The 22,394-nt window shown below is 40.2% G+C and overlaps 2 protein-coding genes across 4 annotated transcripts; both read right to left on the bottom strand.

The window, feature by feature from the left end:
- Positions 1-7,183: 7,183 nt before the first annotated feature.
- Positions 7,184-8,177, bottom strand: LOC107278124 (EPIDERMAL PATTERNING FACTOR-like protein 2). The gene is made up of 2 exons (XM_015773870.3): positions 7,843-8,177; positions 7,184-7,750 (listed from the first exon to the last, which is right to left on the bottom strand). Exons 1-2 carry the CDS (start codon positions 7,927-7,929, stop codon positions 7,454-7,456), a joined length of 384 nt encoding a protein of 127 aa, XP_015629356.1. The 5' UTR covers positions 7,930-8,177; the 3' UTR covers positions 7,184-7,453.
- A 4,578-nt stretch (positions 8,178-12,755) lies between these two features.
- Positions 12,756-21,616, bottom strand: LOC4333696 (uncharacterized). Of its 3 annotated transcripts, none has more exons than XM_015775740.3 (10): positions 21,306-21,616; positions 20,974-20,992; positions 19,482-20,799; positions 19,037-19,394; positions 18,496-18,580; positions 17,710-17,766; positions 15,792-15,851; positions 15,511-15,729; positions 14,093-15,400; positions 12,756-13,713 (listed from the first exon to the last, which is right to left on the bottom strand). In XM_015775740.3, exons 3-10 carry the CDS (start codon positions 20,752-20,754, stop codon positions 13,384-13,386), a joined length of 3,690 nt encoding a protein of 1,229 aa, XP_015631226.1. In that variant the 5' UTR covers positions 20,755-20,799; positions 20,974-20,992; positions 21,306-21,616; the 3' UTR covers positions 12,756-13,383. The 3 variants fall into 3 exon arrangements, with proteins under 3 accessions (XP_015631226.1, XP_025879553.1, XP_015631224.1); XM_026023768.2 differs by having other exon boundaries at positions 20,908-20,992; XM_015775738.3 differs by lacking the exon at positions 20,974-20,992.
- Positions 21,617-22,394: the final 778 nt, after the last annotated feature.

The raw sequence follows: 22,394 nt of genomic DNA on the forward strand, positions 1-22,394 counted from the left end.
GCAAATAAGGTACAGTCGTACAGATTGTTACTATTGTTATAAAATGTTTGTGCACGATTGTTAAAATTCCTGGATGGCTGGATCTACCACGCGGGTCACAGACTTTGCTGTGTTATTTTGAGGGGTTTGGATACCATTTTCCTAGGCACACGAAACCTAAATAGGTACTAACGCATGATTAATTAAATATTAAAAAGATCAAATAATATATTAATATGATACTTTCAAATGAACTTTCATATTCTTCTTAAAAAAAACACACAATTTAACGATTTGGGAAGCGTGTGCAGAAAATCAAAAAGTGAAAACTAAAGAGTGGAAGAAAATAACACACCCTAGTGAGTTGGATTTTTCGTGGCACAGAAACGATGCAAGTAATTACCATATGATTAATTAAATATCAATTATAACAAATAAAAATGGGTCTATTTAGTTTTTTAAAAAATAAGAAAGCGTATTTGTTTAGCTAACAGAAAATGAGTAATAAGTTGCCACCATAGACTCACTAGTAACCTCGTAGGCGTGTTCGCAGGACTGAGAAAAAAAATCATATGGCCTTTTAGTTTTAACACGTTTGAAATGCGTGGATATTTAAATCTTTCCTGTGAACCAAAGCAGATACGTTGATTCGAAACGAAAATGGGCTCGAATGCTGCGACGGATTAGTGGCCTGCCTCAAACTTGAATATTGGGAGTATTGGGCTGGGTCCAAGTCCAACACGTACATCGGGATCCCATCGCATCCCGACCTAGCCGACTAGTTCTGGGCTGGTTCATTCCTCGCTATCCAGGTCGGGCCCAACTAAATCTAGGCCTGCTGTTCGGGCCTCAACAATATTCCGGTCCAATTTACTCTGGGGCGTCACTCTGGCGCAGGACACCAACAATTGGTCATATACCACGGAGTACTACTAGCCTTGTTACAAAATATAAGAAACTTTTTTTCTTTTTAAAAAAGTACATTAATATGATTTTTTTAAAGTAATTTTCGTATATAAATATTTTTTAAGAATTTGGGAAACGTACACAGGAGAGACGAGAAAGTGAGTTAGGAACTACTACCTTCATCTAGGATCTTAGGACAATATATTTGGACATAAGGTATATCTAGATATATTGTCTAAGGATGTATCTCATCCCATCTTAAATTGCTACATTCTAGATGAAGGAAACACTTAAAAAAAGAACACAACTGCCAATCGACGGAGAAATTTCAGTCCCAAAATCTTTCCTGCTTAGATGAGAATAAAACTTTTTAGTCCCTATCATATCGGATGTTTGAACACTAATTATAAATATTAAACGTAGATTATTAATAAAAACCCATTCTATAACCCTGCACTAATTCGCGAGACGAATCTATTGAGCCTAATTAATCCATGATTAGGCTATGTGATGCTACAGTAAACATACGCAAATTATGAATTAATTATGCTTAAAAGATTTGTCACGTGAATTAGCTCTCATTTATATAATTAGTTTTATAATAAGTAGTCTACGTTTAATACTTCAAATTCATCCGATATAACTTGGATGGATTAAAGTTTAGTTTATGTTTAATTCCTTTTGTGTTCTCGTCTTCTCTCGTTGGAACTTTTGTGTCTATGCACCGTTGAATTGAATTCTTCCGATCTACCACAACCACGCGCAGTCACACACACCGGCAGTCCGGCACAACGTATCTGACCAACCGATCGATCGATCTCTGCAATTGGCCTGACCGACTACACCCTGGCGACTCGACTTGGCGAGTCACATGCTGGGATCCCTGTTTCGCCGCGCAGCGAGCGAGCCAGCGGTATCAGGCACATTTTCCCATCGATCATCGGTATCATCTCGGCGATCGATCGACGGATTTTTTACGGCAGCGAGGGTAGCATCTGCGTAGCGTGACGACGCACAGGTTACCATGGAGGCTACTGCAGGTGGCGACGTCGCTGAGATGACCCGAGAGAAGGGACAGGCCCTCTGGCCAACGACGTGACCGCACCCGCACCGCACCGGATCGGACCAAACGAGACGGGACGTGCGTATATAAGGACCTCCACAGCGACAGTGTACTAGGAGAGGTGTTGCCTTTTTTTAACGGATAGAGTACTCCATTTGTCTCATTTTAATTGACGTCATTAGTTTTCATGTCTAACTGAATGGTTCGTCTTATTTATCATCTAATAACAACACAATACTAATCATAAAAAAATTTCAAATAAAACGGACAATCAAATTTGGACAAAAAAAAAACTCATAGTTACAGTGCGCTTAAAATAAAACAGAGGGAGTATATCATAAGGTCAAAAAGGTAATTTTTCATTAATATTTTAATCTATTTTCCAAGTTCTTTAAAAAAGTACTTAATAAGTACACTTATTTTGACAGAGTTCTAGTAAAATTAGCATATGTAATGATTTATTAATATATGATGAATTAAGTACTATTAACTTAAAAAACTTAAAAATAAATTAATATCTATTATATTATTAAAGGAATAGAAAAAGGAGCCTCCACGTTCGCTCTCATAGCATAGAAATTCTCACATTAATCGGAGAAAAAGAAAAAACAGAGTCCATATAGAAATACAATTTAGAAATACCTGAAATTCGGAACTAAAAAATAAGGAATATTAGAAGAGGAGACTAGAGTCCATATAGAAATACAATTAGGAAATAGTTGAAATTTGGAATTAAAAATAAGGAATATTAGAAGAGGAGACTACAATTAAGAAAAAAAGAAATTCGGAATTACAAAATAAGGAATATTAGAAATAGAGTATGGAGTCCATATAGGAATTTAAAACTAACTAAAATTCGGAATAAATATAATAAAATTAAAAGTAGAGTTTAGAGTCCATATAAAAATACAATTTACAAATAACTAAAATTCGTAATTAAGAAAAACATGGGAAGATGAGTTTAAAGTCAATATAGGAATACAATTTAGAAGTAACTGAAATTCAAAATTAAAAATTAAAGAATATTGAAAGATGAGTTTAGAGTCCACATAGAAATATAATTAGAAATAATAAAAATTCATAAATAAAAATAAATAATATTGGAAGAAGAGAAATACAATTTACAGAAAATTCGAAATTTAAAAAAGAAATATTAAAAGACGAGTCTATAGTCCATATAGGAATATATATAAATAACAAATAACTAAAATCTGATATTAAAAATAATTAATAACTAACACGTATATAAAATACAATATGAATATTACACATTAGTAGTTTCGTAAAGTTATTGCAAAATTTAAAATTATGTTGTCATTTTAATATATTTGAATAATATAATGAGAAAACATATATGCTATTATACTACAGAAAATATATTATGCTAGCTGCGTAATATGCGCTAGCCACTATGCTAGTTATATTTTAAAGCAACTTTTATATAATTTTGTTTAGAAATCGCACCATTTAATATTTTAAAAAATATGCACTCGAAAAATGAGAAAATTAATTTGGGAAAGTTACCTGAAGAACTCAGCCTTAAATTACATAAAACATTTTAATCCTTTCATTAAGGGCACTAAAATTACATGCCATCGAAAACCAAAATGCCCTGTAGAGCAGGTATAATAGCATGCTATAAGCCAGCTATAAATATATTTTAAAGAGATAAAGAAAGAGAGAGAGGAGCAGCAGGCTATAGATCTGTAGTTAGCTACAGCACGAACTTGAAGACGTAATATGTGTATGAAAAGTAGGATCAGATATTAATTATTTAGTAAACAACTATTGTATGAATTAGCTATTACGTTGGCTATAAATGATTTGGAGTTAGTAGTATTTGGCTATACTATCAACTTGCTCGTGTAAAGAACAACCGAGGAGGTCAGAAAGAAAGAGCCCATCGGCGCAGTGCAGTGCAGTGCACTTACTTTAAAGCGCCCAGCCATATCGCTGCACAGTAGTGCAATGGCCATGGCCACCACTGTCCACTGGCGCGCAGCTTGGAGGGGAACGCCCGCCGGCCGGGCGCTACTCAACATCAACACGGCCACGCACAGCGCGAGGCCAAAGGCCTTTTCAGCTTTCCTTTTGGAGCAAAACGCTTCCCCTCCTCCTGCCTGCAGGATGCAGCCACCCACGCTCTCCACTGCCTCTCTCTGCCTGCCTGCCCGTGTGCGACTCCCTGCCTTGCAAGCAAGGAATCACAGCTTTCAGAATTCAGAATCGGCTGCTTGCAATGCAAAAGCTTGACTGTTTTGCTTCCTTCTTCAGCTGCTGCCTCTCCTGTGTGCAGGCTAGTATATGCTGGGGCTAGTATAATTTTCTTGCAATGTCCCCTCCTGTGTTCAGTAGCAGGAGTATTGGGAGTTTCTGCGCATTTTGGTTGTGCCGTCGTGCAGGCGAACGAAGGCCATGGAGTTGGGAGTAGTAGAGTACTAGTAGTAGGCTGAAGCTGAAGCTCTGGGCCTCTGGCTGCTTTCGCTCTGCTGCTACAGCAGAAGCAGCTATGGAAAAGGCCTTTCAATTGGACAGGACAGGTCATGGTGGCGTGTTGCGCCGGGTGACACGACAACGGAACTATGAAGATTTAATATAGAAAAAAAAATAATTGCACAGATTAACTAATTTGGGACACGAATCTTTTAATCCTAATTACTTTATGATTTAACAATGTAGTGCTATAGTAAATATTTGCTAATAACAGATTAATTAGACCTAATAAATTTATCTTGCTGTTTACCGACGGATTCTGTAATTAGTTTTTTATGGTCAAACACCCATGCATCACCATATATAATACTCGATCTATCTAAAATCTAGACTAGCGATGCAAATCTTGTCTCCCTACACTAGAGCTAGTAGCTAACTCCACATTGCATAATTAATAGGGGTAGTAGCACTAGCCATACTCCCTCCGTCAAAAAAAATAAAAATAAAAATAAACCCTGGGTTTCCGTATCCAACTTTGATTATCCGTCTTATATAAAATTTTTTTATAATTCATATTTTTATTATTGTTAGATGATAAAACATAATATTTTATGCGTGACTTGTCTTTTTATTTTTTTTCATAATTTTTTCAAATAAGACGGACAGTCAAACGTTGGACACGGAAACCAAGGTTTGTCTTTTTTTGGGACGGAGGAAGTACTCTTTTGTCCCATTTTAAGAGCGACTATAGGTTTTTTTATCCAACTTTAGGCTGTGTTTAGTTTCTGAATTTGGGGAGAAGTTTGGAGAAAGTTGGTAGTTTAGAAAAAAAATTAGGAGTTTATGTAAGTAGAAAAGTTTTGAATGAACACTTCGCTCCTTTTACACTTGCATGTTTTTCAAACTACTAAAGGCCGTGTTTAGTTTCTCTCCTATTTCCAACTTTCCATCACATCATATTATATCAAAATTTTTCTACACACATAAACCTCCAACTTTTTTATCCAAACTCCCAACTTTCTTCACACTTTCAACTTTTTTTAGGAACTAAACACACCCTAAACGGGTATGTTTTTATAAAAAAAATATATACAAAAGTTAATAAATTTATTTTTGGAGTAAACATTACATCAAAGTATATAAAAGTAAGGAATTATTGTATTGAGAAAAGATAAAAATAAAAAGTAGTTACATTGAGATTTGATAAAGCATGGATATTCTAGAGCCCCATGAGATAGCCTAATAAGCCAAGAAAAAACTAAAATTTGAATTTTCGAACTTGATTTTAAAGTTGATGCAAAGATGTTTTCAACGTAATTTCCTTTTTCAATTGGCTTTTAAATCGTTACGAACAAATATATAAAATTTTTATCTATAAATTAATTTTTATTCTCTAATGAATTGTTTTGATTTATTAGGGAATATAAGTAATCGACGAGGCTCTTTTGTATTGGTATATGTGAGATGGTTGAAAGATGAACATAATTTTAAAACGGAGGTAGTAAAAAAAATATATACAGTACTGACTTCGTTTATTTTTAAAGTAAGTTTATTTTTCTCTCGCACCAATATGAAATTAAAAATAGTATGATAGCTCTACTTTATTAAATCTCAGTACTGAAGCCGTTTATTTTTTAAAGTAAGTTTATTTTTCTCTTGCACCAATAAAAAAATTGAAAAGAGTACCTCTACCTTATTAAATTCCAGTACCATTATTATTTATTTTATCTACTCCCAGTATATCTATATATTCTACTACTTTCGTAAATTTAGATATAATAATTACTCAAAAATTAGCTTATTTTAGAATAAATGAGACTTTGTAACGATCAGTTCACAACTGCTTCAACCGTCAAAAATATAAATATAAACATTTCTGATTATAAATCTGGATAACTGTATATCAGTCAAAACTTAAAAATATATTTTGGGACAAAGTCAATACTACACTACTAGCAGACAGAGGAAGGCTGTGTTTAGATCTAAAGTTTAGATCCAAACTTTAGTCCTTTGCCATTACATCAACCTATCATACACACATAACTTTTAAGTCACATCATTTTCAATTTCAAACAAAATCTAAATTTTACGCTTAACTAGAAACAGCCGAAGTAAAGTAAGAAGTATTATAAGCTGAACACCACCCCTTGCCGCAGCTAGTACAGTAATAGTACTTCAAACATTGATAAACGTCTTTCTCGGAGTATTAAGCTGGTAGTACAGTACTTAGGAAGTATTATAGGCCCTGTTTAGTTCTGTTTAGTTCTCACGCTAAAATTTTACAATATGTCACATCAAACGTTTAAACACTCACATAAAATATTAAATATAGGTTAGTTACTCTATGATTTAACGATATGGTGCTTCAGTAAATATTTGCTAATGATGAATTAATTAGGCTTAATAAATTCGTCTCGCTGTTTTAACAACGGATTTTATAATTAGTTTTTTTTATTAGGGCCTTCTGTAATTATTTCAGAAAAAAAAAGAAAGAAAAAACTTATAGGCTTGCTAGTTTCTGCCTATCTGTGGAAGGAATCCGATGGATGGAATAACTGGGCTCGAGGAGTAGCTAGAGTAGAAGTAGTGCTCCTACTACTAGTACTATAGTAGGTTTCGTCCATTTGTGATCACGTCTAGTCAAGCTCGGCATCACAACACAAGGAGAATCCCTGTACTCCTAACCGGAACAGCTCTCACATTGCCGCAGTTGTAATTAGATATGCTTTGCTCAAAGCTTTATCCTCGCACCTTAAGATTAAGAGATCTCAGGTGTTCTGCAACGAAGTGCGAGCATAGTAATAAACCAGGCATCCTGCACATGTTTGAATCAAAAGAGCATGACTTCACCAAAGCTAGAGTAGCAGCTAGTGATCGTTACAAAGGGCCCGTATAAACGGCAGCAAGTTGGAAGCTAACTTCAATTCTCGCCCCCAAAAAACAAAAGGATCATCAACAAATTCAAAGATGGAAATCAGCAAACAAGAATCCCGAAATCCCCTGTACTATTATATATCCACAAGATCGACCTCAGGTTCGTTCATCAAACCGGTGGAGATCGATCGATTTTCCTCATGGGTTCAGGATCATTCCCCCACACTTGCACCTCCAGCTCAACGGCTTGTAGTTGGAGTGGTCGTCGTAGGAATCAGGCATTGCCCTCCCACCGGCAGCAGCAGCTCTGTCGCCATGGCCGAGCAGCTGCTTCTTCTTCCTCCTCCTGTCGTCGCCTTGGCCTCTCTTCTTCTGCAGCTGCTGTGGGGTTATGGGCACCTGCACCGCCTCGCAGTGGCCACACGACCTGCACCTCCCCTCGCAGCTCGGCGGCCTCGACCCTATCACGCCTCTGATCCCAGCAACGCCCTTCTCCTGCAACACACACAACCATTACACATTGTCAGCCTCCCAGCTATAGAGTTAGCTAACCAATCTTTGCAAGCTCGATCTGTCATCTTACTGACCTCGGTGAAGCCGGCGGCAGCTTTGGCAAGGACGGAGGAGGCGAGGAGGAGAGCGAGCAGGAGGAGCAGGAGCAGATGGCCCGCCATTTCGACGATGATTTGGGAGGCAAAAGTTGGGTGGCGACCGGGTGAGATGAGGCGAAGAATGGGGGAACCAGCCAGCAGCCGTCTCTTCCGGTCGTCGTCGTCGTCGTCGTCCGTCCCCCGGTTCAGCCGTGCAGATGATGGGGTTGACGACGGTGGCAGAGGAGTTGTTGCGCGTGCGCGTGCGGCCGTTTTATGCGTGGATTCTCGCGGGAAGAAGACACCGGAGAGAGACCAACCCCCGTCTACACCTACGCCTACTGATGCTCACCCTTTTGTCAGCTCACAGCTTGCTTTCGGTGTACAGCCAGACGGTACTAGTTTGCCCGTGTGCGTAGTAGTAGAAACGTACTGCATGTCCATGTATACGCAGAGAACCTATTCATTTTTTTTTCTTCGAGCATCTTAAACAGTAATAAGGACATCGACAATATAGTATAAAAAACAACCTTAAATAATAAACACAATACTTTAAACATTGCAAAAGCGCACCATAAACTTGAAGCTTCAAAAATGACCAAGTCATGGTCATTTTTTATAGGGATAAGTCCATTTTACGCCCTTCAACTATTTACCTTGTCCAAAACACACTCTCTAGCTGTAAAACCGCATATCTAACGCCCTCGAACTATTAAAACTGGAAACTTTAACCACCCCCCCCCCCTCAAAGCACCCCCCCCCCTCAAAGCAGTTTTAGGCTGGTTTTGGGACAATTGGATGCCACCTCTAAAACAGAATTCCACGTCACCAAGGGGGAGAGGGGGTCCCACTAGTCAGTACACCCCCTTCTTCTTCTTCTTCTTCTTCTTTCCTCTCTGCTCTTTCCCCTTCCTCCCTGAAAATCTCAATGGAGCAGCCGAAGTTGCCGACGAGCTCCCTCTGTCTCAGCCTCCATCCCGTTTTCCACTGGCCTCACTCCCTCCAGCCCCCAGCAAGCTCTCTCCCACCGCTTTCCTGCCACAACGACGATCTTGTACTTCTTCGCCGGGAACATCAAGAACCACACCCGCGACATCCACGCCCCCATCTTCTTCCTTCTTCCTGCTGCTCCTCGAGCCGGCAAACTCTGCACCATGGCCGTCGCCGTCGAGTGCCGCGAGCTCCTCCCTAGGCCATGCCGCCGGCCGAGCTCGCCGCATCCGGCGTCACCACAACCGTCGTCGTCATCGCCAGCGGCCGGCTCCACGGCCGACGGATCCGCTGCCCCACGACCTTCGGACGCCGGCCGACCTAGCCGCAGCTGCAACCGCCGCCGCCGCCACCGCTCCCGTCGTCGTCGCCGTGCCCGCTGCCGGTGCCGAGCCCGCCGCTCCAGCCCGCTGCGCCGCGCAGCTCCCGTCGGTGAGAGAGAGAGAGAGGAGAGGAGGAAAGAGTGAGAGGCTGAGAGGGAGAGGAGAGGAGAGGATTTTGCTTCAATAATTTTGCTGACTTGGATTGACACGTAGATGCTACGTAACCAAAAAACCACTTTGATTTGGTTTTAGGGGGTAAATTGCCCGATTTTAATAGTTGGAGGGTGTTAGATACCCGGTTTTGTAGTCTGAGGGTGTATTTTAGACAAACACAAAAGTTTGAGGGTGTAAAATGGACTTATCCCTTTTTTATACTAGTTCACTAGAATACTAGATGGATGAGTAGCAATACTTTTAGGGCCCATTTGAAACGTAGGATTGATAAAAAATAGGAATAGAAAAAACAAAGAAACATGATAGAAATACATATATGCAAAAGAATTAGAAAATATAATAATGAGTGTTTGATTGAACCGTAAGAAAAACACAAGAATAGATTTGGATTATTAGATAAAATTGTGTTGGTTATCTACTTACACACATCTAACCTACACTAATTGAATAGACAAGTGGCATAAGCTTCGAGATTTGCCTTGATACTACGCGACATAGCAAAAACATGAGCTTAGAGTGGATTAGGGCTGGACGAAAAGCTCGTAACTCGTTAGCTCACTCGGCTCAGCTCGACTCGACTCGTTTGGATTTATTAACGAGCCAAGTCAAGGTTTTAGCTCGTTTATTATAACGAGCCAGCTCGAGTTGGCTTCGTGAGCCAAAACGAACCAAACCAACAGCCATCTAGCCCATGAATTAAGGCTGTGTTTAGTTCACACTAAAATTAGAAGTTTGGTTGAAATTGGAACGATGTGACGGAAAAGTTGGAAGTTTGTGTGTATAGAAAAGTTTTGATGTGATGGAAAAGTTAGAAGTTTGAAGATAACTTGGGAACTAAACACGGCATAATGAGAAGTTTATTGGTTTGATTATAGCCCAACAAGGCCCATAGGTCACCAGGCCTATTCGGTAGCATAGCAACCAAGAAACCCTAGGCTTCAATCCAATCTGTCACTTTTAGGGGCTTATTCGTTTCAAAGGATTTGTAAAGGAAAAGTACAGGAATATCTAATCCTTTGGAATGAGCACTATACTATCATTCGTTTCAAAGGAATGCATGAAAGGAAAAATTCCTATCCCTCCACTTTTAGGGGGAAAACAAAGGAAAAAAAATAATCCACTCCAACCCAATCTTTTCAATCCTTTGGATTGTTTGCAACACAACCATAGGAAATTTTTTTCAATCCATAGGTTTACACATGCGTTCCTATATTATTCATATGTTTTCCCTATTCCTACGGTTTGAAAATCCTACAAACCGAATAAGCTCTATATGCGGTAATTAACTATTTGCCACTAAATTCACATGTCATACACATATGTGGACCCACATGTGGCAAATAGTTAAATGCCCTTCAATCCTAGCGCACGCATCACATCGATCTCTTTCTTTCTCTTGATCTTTCTTATTTCCCCAATTCCATCGCTCCACGCCGCCGCAACTCCACCTCATCTCTCACGCCTAGATCGAGCCTCCGTCCGCCGCTCTGCCAATGCGCGTGCGGCGTGCCTCCGTCCCGCTCCCGCGCCGGTGCCACTCCCTACCTCAATCACTCACCGACGCCGCTCTCTGCCTCCGTCCCACGCTCCTCCCTTCTTCCCTACCTCCGTACTACGCTGCTCCCTGGCTACATCAGGTGCTACTCCCTACATCCTGTGAAGCCGCCGGTTGTGCGCTTAATTTGAGAATTTTCTTGACATGTTCATGTGCACGGAGTTAGTGATGGTAGTTACAGTTCGCCACAAAATGCATTGCGTGTACTCCAAACACAGTGCAAAACAGCTCCCAGATAGTCGGTCTGTGGAGGCAATGCACAGACCGTGTCGAAAACAAAAAACCACTCAGTTTTTTCGTCATGATCACATAAATTAAATAAGATATATCATTTTAGGACAATATATGTTACGTCTGGATTTCATCCGGTATGTCTGGAACGGGTTGGCAACGAAAAACACGTGTCTTTTTCGTCAAGATCACATAAATTAAACAAGATATACCATTTTAGGACAATATATGTTATGTCCAGATTTCATCCGATCTATCCGAATCGGGTCAGCAACCAAAAGCATGTGCTTTTCGTCGTGATCACATAAATTAAACTAGAACTACCATTTTAAGACATACACAATGTATGGTACGTCCGGATTTCATTCGATCTGTCCTGATCGGGTCAGCAACCAAAAACACATGTTTTTCATCGTGATCACATAAATTAAACTAGAACCACCATTTTAGGAGAAATTATGTTATGTCTGGATTACAACCGGGACTTTTTGGGTTAATTATCTTATTAAAAAAAATCAAACTCTCGAACCAGCCGGACCGAACATGCGAGGATAGAGATGCTTGTCCAATTTTATTTCAAGTCCATGTATTATCGGCTGGATCAGTGAAGCCCATTTAGGAGCTTGAGTCCAAGTACGTACATCTGGCCCTGTACTTTGGGAGGCCCATCTTATTGGCAGCCCAAGTGATGATTAATCTCCGCCTCCGCCGTCAATCACAGGCGAACGCTGGTACTCATTACCGATGTGGCCGCCGCCGCCAGTCGACACCTCCACTGCATGCGCCACATCCAGCACGATCTGCAGCCATCCACGACGACCAGCGCCACAGCCACGAGGATCTGCAGCCCTTTTTTTTTTCTTCAGGTATAGTATGTTAATTAATCAACTAATCCCAAATTGGAGCGTAGAATCAGTTGAGCCGGCCCAATTACAGTGCACGCGCAATTACATAATACACCCCTCTTGATGCTGAATCTACAAGAATACCACGGTAATTTTTCCACAATTACTCTTGTACTACACTACTACACTTTTATTTTAGGTGTAGTAGCAACGAATTTTCACCTTTAAATCTCACCTCTTCAACGGCTCATATTCCATTCAAAGGTACACTAAAAAAAATCATTTTTGCAAGACGCAAATTTAGCATGCTGTTGTTGGACGAGTGGACATGAGCGCATAATTACGCTGGACAGCCATAGATTTTGTGTGAAGGATTAATTTAGCTATGCCAAAAATAGGGAAATATACTTCATACATACAACAATGATTTATACATGTGCATATTATAGGTGATTTCTGCCTCTGACGCTCTGATGATTTTTCTATGATTTATACATGTGCATATTACAGGTGATTTCTGCCTATGAGGCTCTGATGATTTTTTCTGTTTCTTTCAACGACTGAATTGTACTCCCGGGGTTTACCTTTCCGGCCGTTTAAAATTAACCACTTTACCAAAAACCAGTAAAATCGTAAAAAAAAAAAAACAGCTACTAGTATCAGTTTTCACTAACAAAAAACATTAGCGGTTTCACAACGACGTTAACCCTTGTAGATACATCAGTACTTTTTGTTGTGTGTATGCTATTTCTCTAAAAATAGGGCGAAATCAATTTCGGCCAACGGTTTCAGTTGGGGAAAATGTTTAACAGTTTAAGGAATGAAATGCCTTCTTGAAAAATATTTACAAGCTTGCAATATGTAATTGCAGTGAGCTCTCTACATAACAAGCGTACAGGTTGAAGATATGTGCGCGTGCAGGTAGGAAAATGGATGTGCAACCAAATAAGCCATGCACTAATCAACTTTACTAACATTATAGCGTCAATGGCCATGGCGCTACGCCAACTTCACAAAACTATTAACACATTGGCTCATGTTACAAGCTGTAACACAACGCATGACTCGCTGAGACTTTCCTGGAGAGTGGAGAGGACGAGGACACAAACTCAGTCAAGTCAATCAAAAGCAATTAACTACTCAACGATCTCTGTGTGCCCACCATAAGTAGAACGCTTTCTCACGAGCCAATGGCAGGCTAATGTGTCAATGGTGTCAGAGGTGAATCATGGATCGCCGCTTCAGTCATGCTATTCAACAGTGGACATGTACTTACAAGGTCTCGCCTTCGCATGTTGATCTTGCTGCTCCGTTCACAGAAGTGCGAATGACAGCAGATTACCGTGCTATCATCTGGAGAATATTGCGGCCAGGCAAACAGGTAACTGATGTGCAAATGAGACGAAATGTTGGAAAGACCTTAACTTGGAGCAGGTTTTTTTCTGCTTCTTCTTGAATCACTGGACTTGCGCTCAGCACCAATCTGTACCTGCTGAGCTTTAGGCCTTCTAGTTTTCGTTTGGCTAGGTTCAGTTGTAGGGGACGTGGATGATCGTTGGGTTGTTCTAGATCCTGGACGTTTCGCATTATCCCCCTTCAGCTTCTCTCTTGCTGGTCTGGCATTAGAAAGCCTCTGTGGTTTCTGCGTTGCTGCACCCTGTTTACCACCCACCTGTACTAACCTTTGTTGGTTCTGGCTCTGATTATTACTGCCTTCATACTCCCCACAACCAACTGATGTTGAAACCTCCTGCACAAGGAAACATCTATAGCTATCAGCCTATCAGCATGTCAAAAGGAAGAGGAGAAAAAACATATTGCAAGCATTAATTCATAGAAGAAAGGTTCAAGCATGAGATCTTTCAGGGAAAATTGCAGCGTTGTCACCAATTATTGATTGAACATGTGACAATGTGATGCTTCACTTGTTTGTTCATGTAAGTCCAAGAAATGCGCAAGCAATCATACAAAGGTAACTTTCCGTGATATAAGCAACAGAGTGCAATAGATATGTTAAAGCCATTGGTGAAACCATTGTAGAAAAGGGGGAAATCAGTAGAATTCTACAACCAGAAACGAACAATAAAATGATACAAGAATAACAGATACATGGTAAACTGCAATATTACCTTATTTTGAGCCAGCAAGGGGTCGACACCTTGAACTTGGTCCTCATCAGAATCATCCATTTCCTCACGTTCAAATTCGACATGCTGGCTATCTTCCTCTGAATCACTTAATTCTTCTTGTTCCATTACAATGCCTTGCATTGATTCTTCATTAGGCTCTTCAATGCCATGATGGGAACAAACATTTCCATCCTCCAGCTCTGAAACACTAGCTTTGTCCTTCCTAGACACCTCTGCCCTATCATTCAATTTGCTACTGGTACCTCCGGTATCATTTCCATTCATGTAGTCCCTTGAAGAACATAAATGAATATCCAAGTCAATATTATTTTCCTTCTCACAAGGGCCTGTGGATTTTTTCCTAGCTGTTGACTGATCATCTGCTGGGGCTTCCCTCATGTTACACTCAGATTGATTATAAGGGCGATTGCAGTCATCTCCTGGTACTTCACCATGCATATCAACTTCAGTTCTTTGCAGGAGAGGATGGAAATCAATAGTATTAGCATTTACAGGAGTTCTCGTCTCAATGCAATCTGTAGTCTGATTGTTACTTTTCTCGGTTTGGACTTTCTCAAAGGGGAAAAGATCCCTTGAATGATTGATAAGGTTTTGAACCGGATGATTATATGATGAAAGCACCTCTCTTGGGTACTGAAAAAGCAAAGGATGCATCTGAAAATCTTGCTCAGCACCATCTTCTGTCGTATTTCCATTAGAAATCCCACTCTGATGTAATCTAACATTAGTACTATGATCAGGGAACAGATTTAGTTGTCTATAAACACTTTCTGAAAAGGTTGGAGGTGGTACAGGAAAAAGATCCTTTGCCGCATTATCTGAGGTGCCATTGAGTTGTGTTGCATTCTGATGGAATGCCACCTGAGATATCACACGGACAGAAGGAGGAAGGTTTACAGGAGGCAAATCTGGGGCTAACTTGACCACACAGCTACCTTTCTCTTTTGAAAATTGCGAAGCCTGCGGTTGGTCCAAAGAGCCACCTTGTACCTTTCGCTTAGATGAAAGGCCATCAGAAGTGCAAGAACTAAAAGGGAAATATGAAGCTGTCACATCAAAATTTGTGCTGTTTCCTTTCTGCTGTTCAGCAGAGTCACCTGCAACACCAGATTCTTCACAGAGGCTGCTGCCTGACTGCATCATCATGCCATTTCCAGCATTTCTTGGTAATGACAGCTGATAAGGCTGATAGTTTATGCTCCTATTCTCTGTGTCTGCCAAAAATGCTTCATTGACATACAAATCATCATCATCATTTTCAGCACCCTCGGAGCCATTGTTGTCAGCCTATCATGAAAGTACTAAAATTAGTTCAGTGACAACATTGTACATGGACATGGAATTTATCAATTTGAATATAATATGGATACATCGCAGGTTTGATAAAAAAAAATAACCTCCTGCCCATGAACCGCTTGTGAATTAGGCATTGAAGCTTTAAGTTTTCTCCTCTTAGCCTCATATGATCGCCTTTTTTCTTTTTCGGCTTCACTTTTATTGTAGGATTTCTGGACGCCAGTGGCAGACCTCCATTGGCGTGGGAGCAGTGAAGGATCTCTATGTGGCACAACGAACCTCCAAACCAATGCCCAATCATTTTTGAATGCCTTGAGTCCCTGGCATCAACAGTGATAAGCACGTGCTAAAGAAAGTAGGCTGGAGTAAAAAATATAATCACCTCCTGGATACGCTGTTGTTCTTCATTTGTCAATGGAGAGGTCTTCATACGGCGAACGTCCTGTGTTAATATGGGAAAATATGACAAGTTCAGAAGGCAAGTATGTTGACATTACTGAAGACCATAGACCTTCAAAAATAAGAAAGGGCGACTGACCCCACTACGTATCAAAAAAAAAAAAAAACACTGGCGCTGGCGCACAGGAATTGGAAACCGAAGAATCAGTATCGCGATCGCGACTCCTCGTTTTTCGCACGGCCACACGAGTCACGACGTGTAAACACGACGCCCTGACTCCGGCTCCATGACTCCGCGTCGACTCACAGGGGCAGGCGCGACTCGCCATCATTGCCGAGAGGAGACGCCGACTCCGCGACGCTAGCATCGAAAACGACGCGCTCTGCAAGCCAAGATCGCCGCGCCGAGTGCCGCCGCCGCCTGGCCTGGCCGTCCTGCCGCCCGCGACCACAAGGAGTGCCAATCGCCTCCGCCCGTGGCCAGCCAGCAGCTGGCTGTTCTCCGCCACCGCTCAATTTTAGGTCTTCTACCTTTTCTAATTTTTTAAATTTTAACTCTGGTACAATGTACATTGTGATATTAAATTGTAGTACTATATTGTAGATTGTTGATTGTTGAAGCATGGAAAAATATGGATATATTGCATCTCTTTTTCGAAAACTTGCAGCAAAGAATAATGCTTCTAAATAGACTTCTTCCCCCGTTGTGATATATAGAGGAGAACACTCAAGTACACGACGTTGAGGAAGATGTCTCGCCGCCCGTCGCCTCCGCCTTCACTTTCATGGCCATCGAAAGGCGTACACCCAAGATGAAGTAGTATGGTAATCTTCTTTAAACTTTTATAGGCATATAAGCTTCTTTAAGTTAACATTTTATATGTTTTAAGATACTTTATTAATATATCATGGTGTACTTTTGGTCTATTCTATTATCTATACATGTATTGCACATATTAGCATCGTTAGATTTACGGTGTTTAAAAAAAAATTAGGTCGGACCACCCATATCCTAAATGCTAGATCCGCCACTGCTTCATTCCAGCCACAGCATAGCAGACACTACAGCACCAAGTGTCCTGTTAACTACACTCCCCAAAGAGTATTGCCATTCGGTACAAGGGAGCATGCTGACCAAACATATTTAGAGCACACAATTCTACAAGAGTAGTTATTCAAAATTTTAAGTACCCAAAGGTGAAAAACTATAGAGCTCTCTGTAAGTATAGAAATATTTATCCTAGTGAACTCTCCTGTTCAATGAAAACAGTTCAAAGAACAATTCCCCAGCTTCTCACTCAGTATGATGTCAAACAACTGTGATATGGTCCATTGTGCAAAAGTCGCGCATTATAATTTAGTCAAAAAAAAATTAAAGTAAATTCCTACGTCAGTGTTGGCATATAGGCACAATGGTAAAAATAATGCGCAAAAAAGGAAGACAAAATCATACTACAAGATAGTGCAGATCTGCTTAGGAACTTCACTACCAAAAAGAGTAGTACAAAATTAGGATTTAGGGTGTGTTCGTTGATCTGGGTTCCTAACCCATCTCCCTCGTTTTCCGCGCGCACGCTTTTCAAACTATTAAACGGTGCATTTATTGCAAAAAGTTTCTATACGAAAGTTGCTTAAAAAAATCATATTGATCCATTTTTGAAAAAAAAATTGCTAATACTTAATTAATCACGTGCTAACGGACCGCTCTGTTTTCCGTGCGGAGGAGTTGGGTTCCCAACCCGAAGTTGCGAACACAGTCTTAAAATGATTCTGTTCATTATTAGAGCTGTTTCAAAATAGGATAACAGAATGAATTGTTTACACATACTATGCACAAATCCTTGAGCCCTTTATCAATCCATCATCTTGTATACTATACCAGTGGAGGCCAAAATATTTACCTTAATTGGATTGTCAGGAGCTTTGGAGGAGCTGCGGTTCTTTTGTCTCACAAATATCTACACCAAAAAAATTATTTTAGCAAACAAGCATGCCTCATACCCCACAAAAGCCTTAAAGACCTTTACCAGCTAAAGATAAGGCTAAAGTAAGCATATACCATAATTGGAATGTAGCAAAATGCTTAGGTGTTCTAATTGCAGAAGGGATTAGAGATAAAGAATCCGGTTCACAGATCACTTGTGAAACACAAAGAAAACACAATACTCCCTCCGTTTCAAATTACTTGCCTTCCCTAGTATTCAATTTTTGTTTATCACAATACTTGTCATTCTCACATACCAAAGTACTTTATAGGTGGCATTCCCTCCCTATCCTTCATCAATGCAGTCACAACCTCTCATCGGCTCATCTCAAGTCTCAACTAATCAGACTTAATGGCTGCTTTGGGGAAACAATTGGGATGTACTTAATGAGGGTAACAATGTAATTTGCCAGATTTGCTAAAATGATAAGTAATTTGAAATGGAGGGAGTACATATAATTTTCCTTTTCAAATTTTAGGTCATCACTAGTGCCAGCATGTCAACAATACTCTAACTACAAATATTTAGAAGGTGTTCTATTTAATTTTGCAGGTAATCGGATGAAGTATTTTATTAGATGGTATGTCTAATGAATCACAGAAAATGATAGATTACTGAAAGAAAATATAAACAGGGAAAAAAATTCCATGCCCAGGTAAGACTTCATGATAAACAAACAAAACAACATACTAACAATTATACCTGATGCTTCGATTTACATGGAAGAAATCGTTTTTGTATTGCTCCCCAGTCGTTATTGTATTCCAAAAGTCCAAGAGCTAATAATCTACAGACAGGACATAAACTAAAACGTAAACAACTGTCAAGACAAAAATAGCACTAGTTTGTCACATTAGGTATGCGAAAACCATGCATTGAAAAAGGGACAGTTATGTTATTTTTTGTCTTGTAAGTGGTGATATGTAGCAAACATAATACCACTAACCATATTAAAAGGAAATCTTAATATATAAGGAATGGTCAAATACAACAATTTCAGTCAATTGACTAAAATTCATACAATTCCAGTAAAACAGAAATAGTGTGCGTGCTTGATCAAATACTACCAAACCTGCACAGTGCACACTCAGCATACATTGATCTTGTTTATTCTTAAGGCCAATAGGAAGGAAGTGTTGATCAAACTTGATCAATAGATTAGAACTAATAAAAAAGTAATCACATCGTATGAATTTATATTTTTTTTAAAAAAAAAGAAGTGTCAGAGAAGATGTAAGCATACCCATCCTCCGCATCAGTGAAGAGCACTCTATTGGCCATAGCTGTAGGAGGTGGCTTATGAGGAAATAGTGAAGAATTGAAAAGTGGGAAGAATCTCTCTGCTAATCTTGCAATATCAGATGGAACAAGGGCAACAGACTCCTTTTTTGTATTCTCAACAAGGGTAGCAGCTAATGTTTTCTTCTGCTGTGACTTCCCAGATGTATCTGGTGATGAGGACACACTATTTGATCTGCCTTGAGAAACTTTGTTGGCATCTTTACAAGTGTTAAATACTGTTGTAGGAAAAAGAGGCTCTTTCTTAAAGCGATTTTTGTCAGCAGTGCCATCTACATGGCTTTTCCTATACTTCACAACAGCTGCCAATAAGAATAATTGTTAAGTGATGACAAACAAAAGGAAGAATATTGATGCAAGAGCTCATACAACTATATTGAGGAACTTACCGTCTGAAACATCCTTTAAATAACCAAGGGCCAAATGAAGTGGTGAGACATCCAGGATGGACATGACAGGACTCTTAATTAATGGCATCCATTGGTATTGTAAGGTCTCAGAAGAAGAAAAACCAAATGAAGAGCGTAGATGCTGTGGTTCAAAACAGAATTGCCGGTGAATAGTGCTTCTACTGGCCAGTGCTCGATCACAACAGCCAACCAACTCAACTATCATCTTTTTAACATCAGTAGCTAGTTGTTGTTTAGATGGGTCAAGAACACATAAAGAGAAGGTTTGAATCAGGAGCTGAACATGCTCGTATATCAACATATGCAGTCGACCAAGCTGCTGGTCACTAAATCCATTTGCTAAAGCAGCACCATTTACTGGCATCAATGACGAAGGGATGAAGGTACTCTGTGAAGGATACTGCCACCCATAAGGTTGGCCAGAAGCAAGCAGTTCAGGCGAGATATATGGCAGAATTGGTCGTAAAGAAGATTTGGTCGATCCATAATGTTCATTGGCTGCTCCTGACAACTCTGTGCACGGTCTATTTTTCCTGGTCTGACGCCTACGGCCGTCTTTCTCTTTCATAATATTTGTGTCTTCATAGTTCTCGGCATTTTCATCACCATCGCTTTCTAGGGCCTCCTCAATTTCGAGCTCAAAATCAGCATCATTCTCATCTTCATCTTGGTTTTCATCTCCCTGACATGCCTGTGTGCCATCATCTCCACCAGATAGGACAGCTGCAAGAAACTTACGATATTCCTCTTCCTCATCAACATTCTGCAGGTCACCATCATCATCTGATTCTTGGAGAAAGGTCTCTAACTCCTCTAGTGATTTATTCGCTAGAGAGTATCTTGCTCGAGTCCGCCGGCAGATCGCATCTTCCTCACTACCTTCAAGCAAGAGGTTATGAGAATCCTTTAATGAAGGAGAGCAAGCAACTTCACTTGGTAAGGCCTCTTGTTCCAATCCATTCAAGCAACCATCCCCATTCTCACAAGGAACCTGGGATGAAGTGCTTTCTGGATTAGTTTCTTTGCAGGTATCTTCAGAAAGCAATGCACTTTGTGGGAGTGCACAGTCACCCGTGTGTTCATTGACAAAATTACCATGAGGATATACCTCACTACTTCTTTGATCATCAAAACTAGTCTCCTCGCATTCTGCCTCTGAGGTAAGGCTCGATGAGGTCTCAGATGGAGAACCTTCTCTGAGAAAAGGGTTGAAATCCATGTCATCCTCCTCCACATCATCATCAACTTCCATAATAAATGTTGCAAGGGTAGTTCAAAGTGTCAAATTGACTACACCCTGCCATCCATTAAGTGAAAGTGGATGTGTTAACAATCTTAAGACATTATGTTTGCTAGAAACATTGAAAATTACAACACTGAGTAAATAAGAAAAGATCAACAGTACTTATCCAATGTGAAAATAAGGCGCACACGATCACACAAGCTACATTGTAAAAATACCAGTAAGGACCTGATTGGGAAGCTGCATACTAGAAAAGAAAAAAAAACAGGTAAGTTTTGGGTACCAAAAAAACACCAGTGGAATCAAAATCGCACTTAAGCTGCATGTTTGGGAGGAAAACAAGTGCTAAGTCTATTATCTATATAGCAATTTTAAGTTGCATCATCAATTTGGAACTACAAAACTGAACAAATAAAAGAAAAATTCAGATCATATAATCGAAACAAGTCCCCAATTCTTCACCATCAAGATGAGTTGAACAATTGCATGATTCACCAAACAGATAGGAACAAATACTAATAAAGCATGGAACTAGACATGGGGGGTTTCGCAATTCTTACTTGGATGCTACCTCGACGACGAGCGCCAAAGCGGATCGAGGCCGTCCGCGGCGTCCGCGGGGCACAGCTGCCTCCCGAACGCCCGCTGCTTCTTCTTACAAGTCCCTGCGCCGCTCGCCGCCCTCCGCGCGCCTCGCCGTCCGCTCCTTCCCGCGGAAGGGGCTAGGGTTCGCCGCTGCTGCCGCCTCCGCCACGGCTAGGGAGAGGGCCGCCGCTCGCGGCCGGAGTGACGAGGAGAGCAGCGCCGCGCCGCGCCGCCGGCAGAGCCTAGGGTAAACCCTAGTTTTTTGACGAGAGGGAGAAAGTGAGACGGGGAGGGAGCGATTCCCATCCCCTCGAGTTGCACGCGCGGGTGCGCATCGGTCGGTCGAGCCAGCCGAGCAGCCCAGTGGGAATCGCCCGTTTCCGCCGGGCCTCATCACGAATTTGCATGGACTGGTTCCTATATACTCCCTCTGTTTCGTAGTACTCCCTACGTATTAAAATATCTGTTTCGTATTACTCCCTACGTATTAAATATTTTAATGTATGACGTCGTTGACTTTATAACTAACGTTTGATCACTTGTCTTATTTAAAATTTTTATACAAATATAAAAATACTTATGTCATGCTTAAAGAACATTTGATGATAAATCAAGTCACAATAAAATAAATTATAATTACATAAATTTTTTTAATAAGACGAAAGGTCAAACGTTTGTCAAAAAGTCAACGGCGTCATACATTAAAATATGGAGGGAGTATAAAACTTTACAGCATTGTCCATATTCATATACTCTCTCCGTCCCAAAAATAACTTAACCTAGGAGGAGTAAGTCCCCTCCTAGGTTGAGTTATTTTGACACATAGATATGTTTAGATTCATTAACATATATATATATATATATATATATATATATATATATATTAATGTGGGCAATGCTAGAAAGTCTTATAATATAAAACGGAGGAAGTATATCCATTGTTGTCTGTGAGTGACTTATGATGGTACAAGGTTTCGAGGTGGAGGAACTTGGAGTATAATTTTAGAGAGTTTTTACCATTTTTGAGGGAGGGAGGTACGTAATAATTAGATGACTCGTATGTT

This window comes from Oryza sativa, chromosome 3 (genome assembly GCF_034140825.1).
Source record: "Oryza sativa Japonica Group chromosome 3, ASM3414082v1".
NCBI lineage: Eukaryota > Viridiplantae > Streptophyta > Magnoliopsida > Poales > Poaceae > Oryza > Oryza sativa.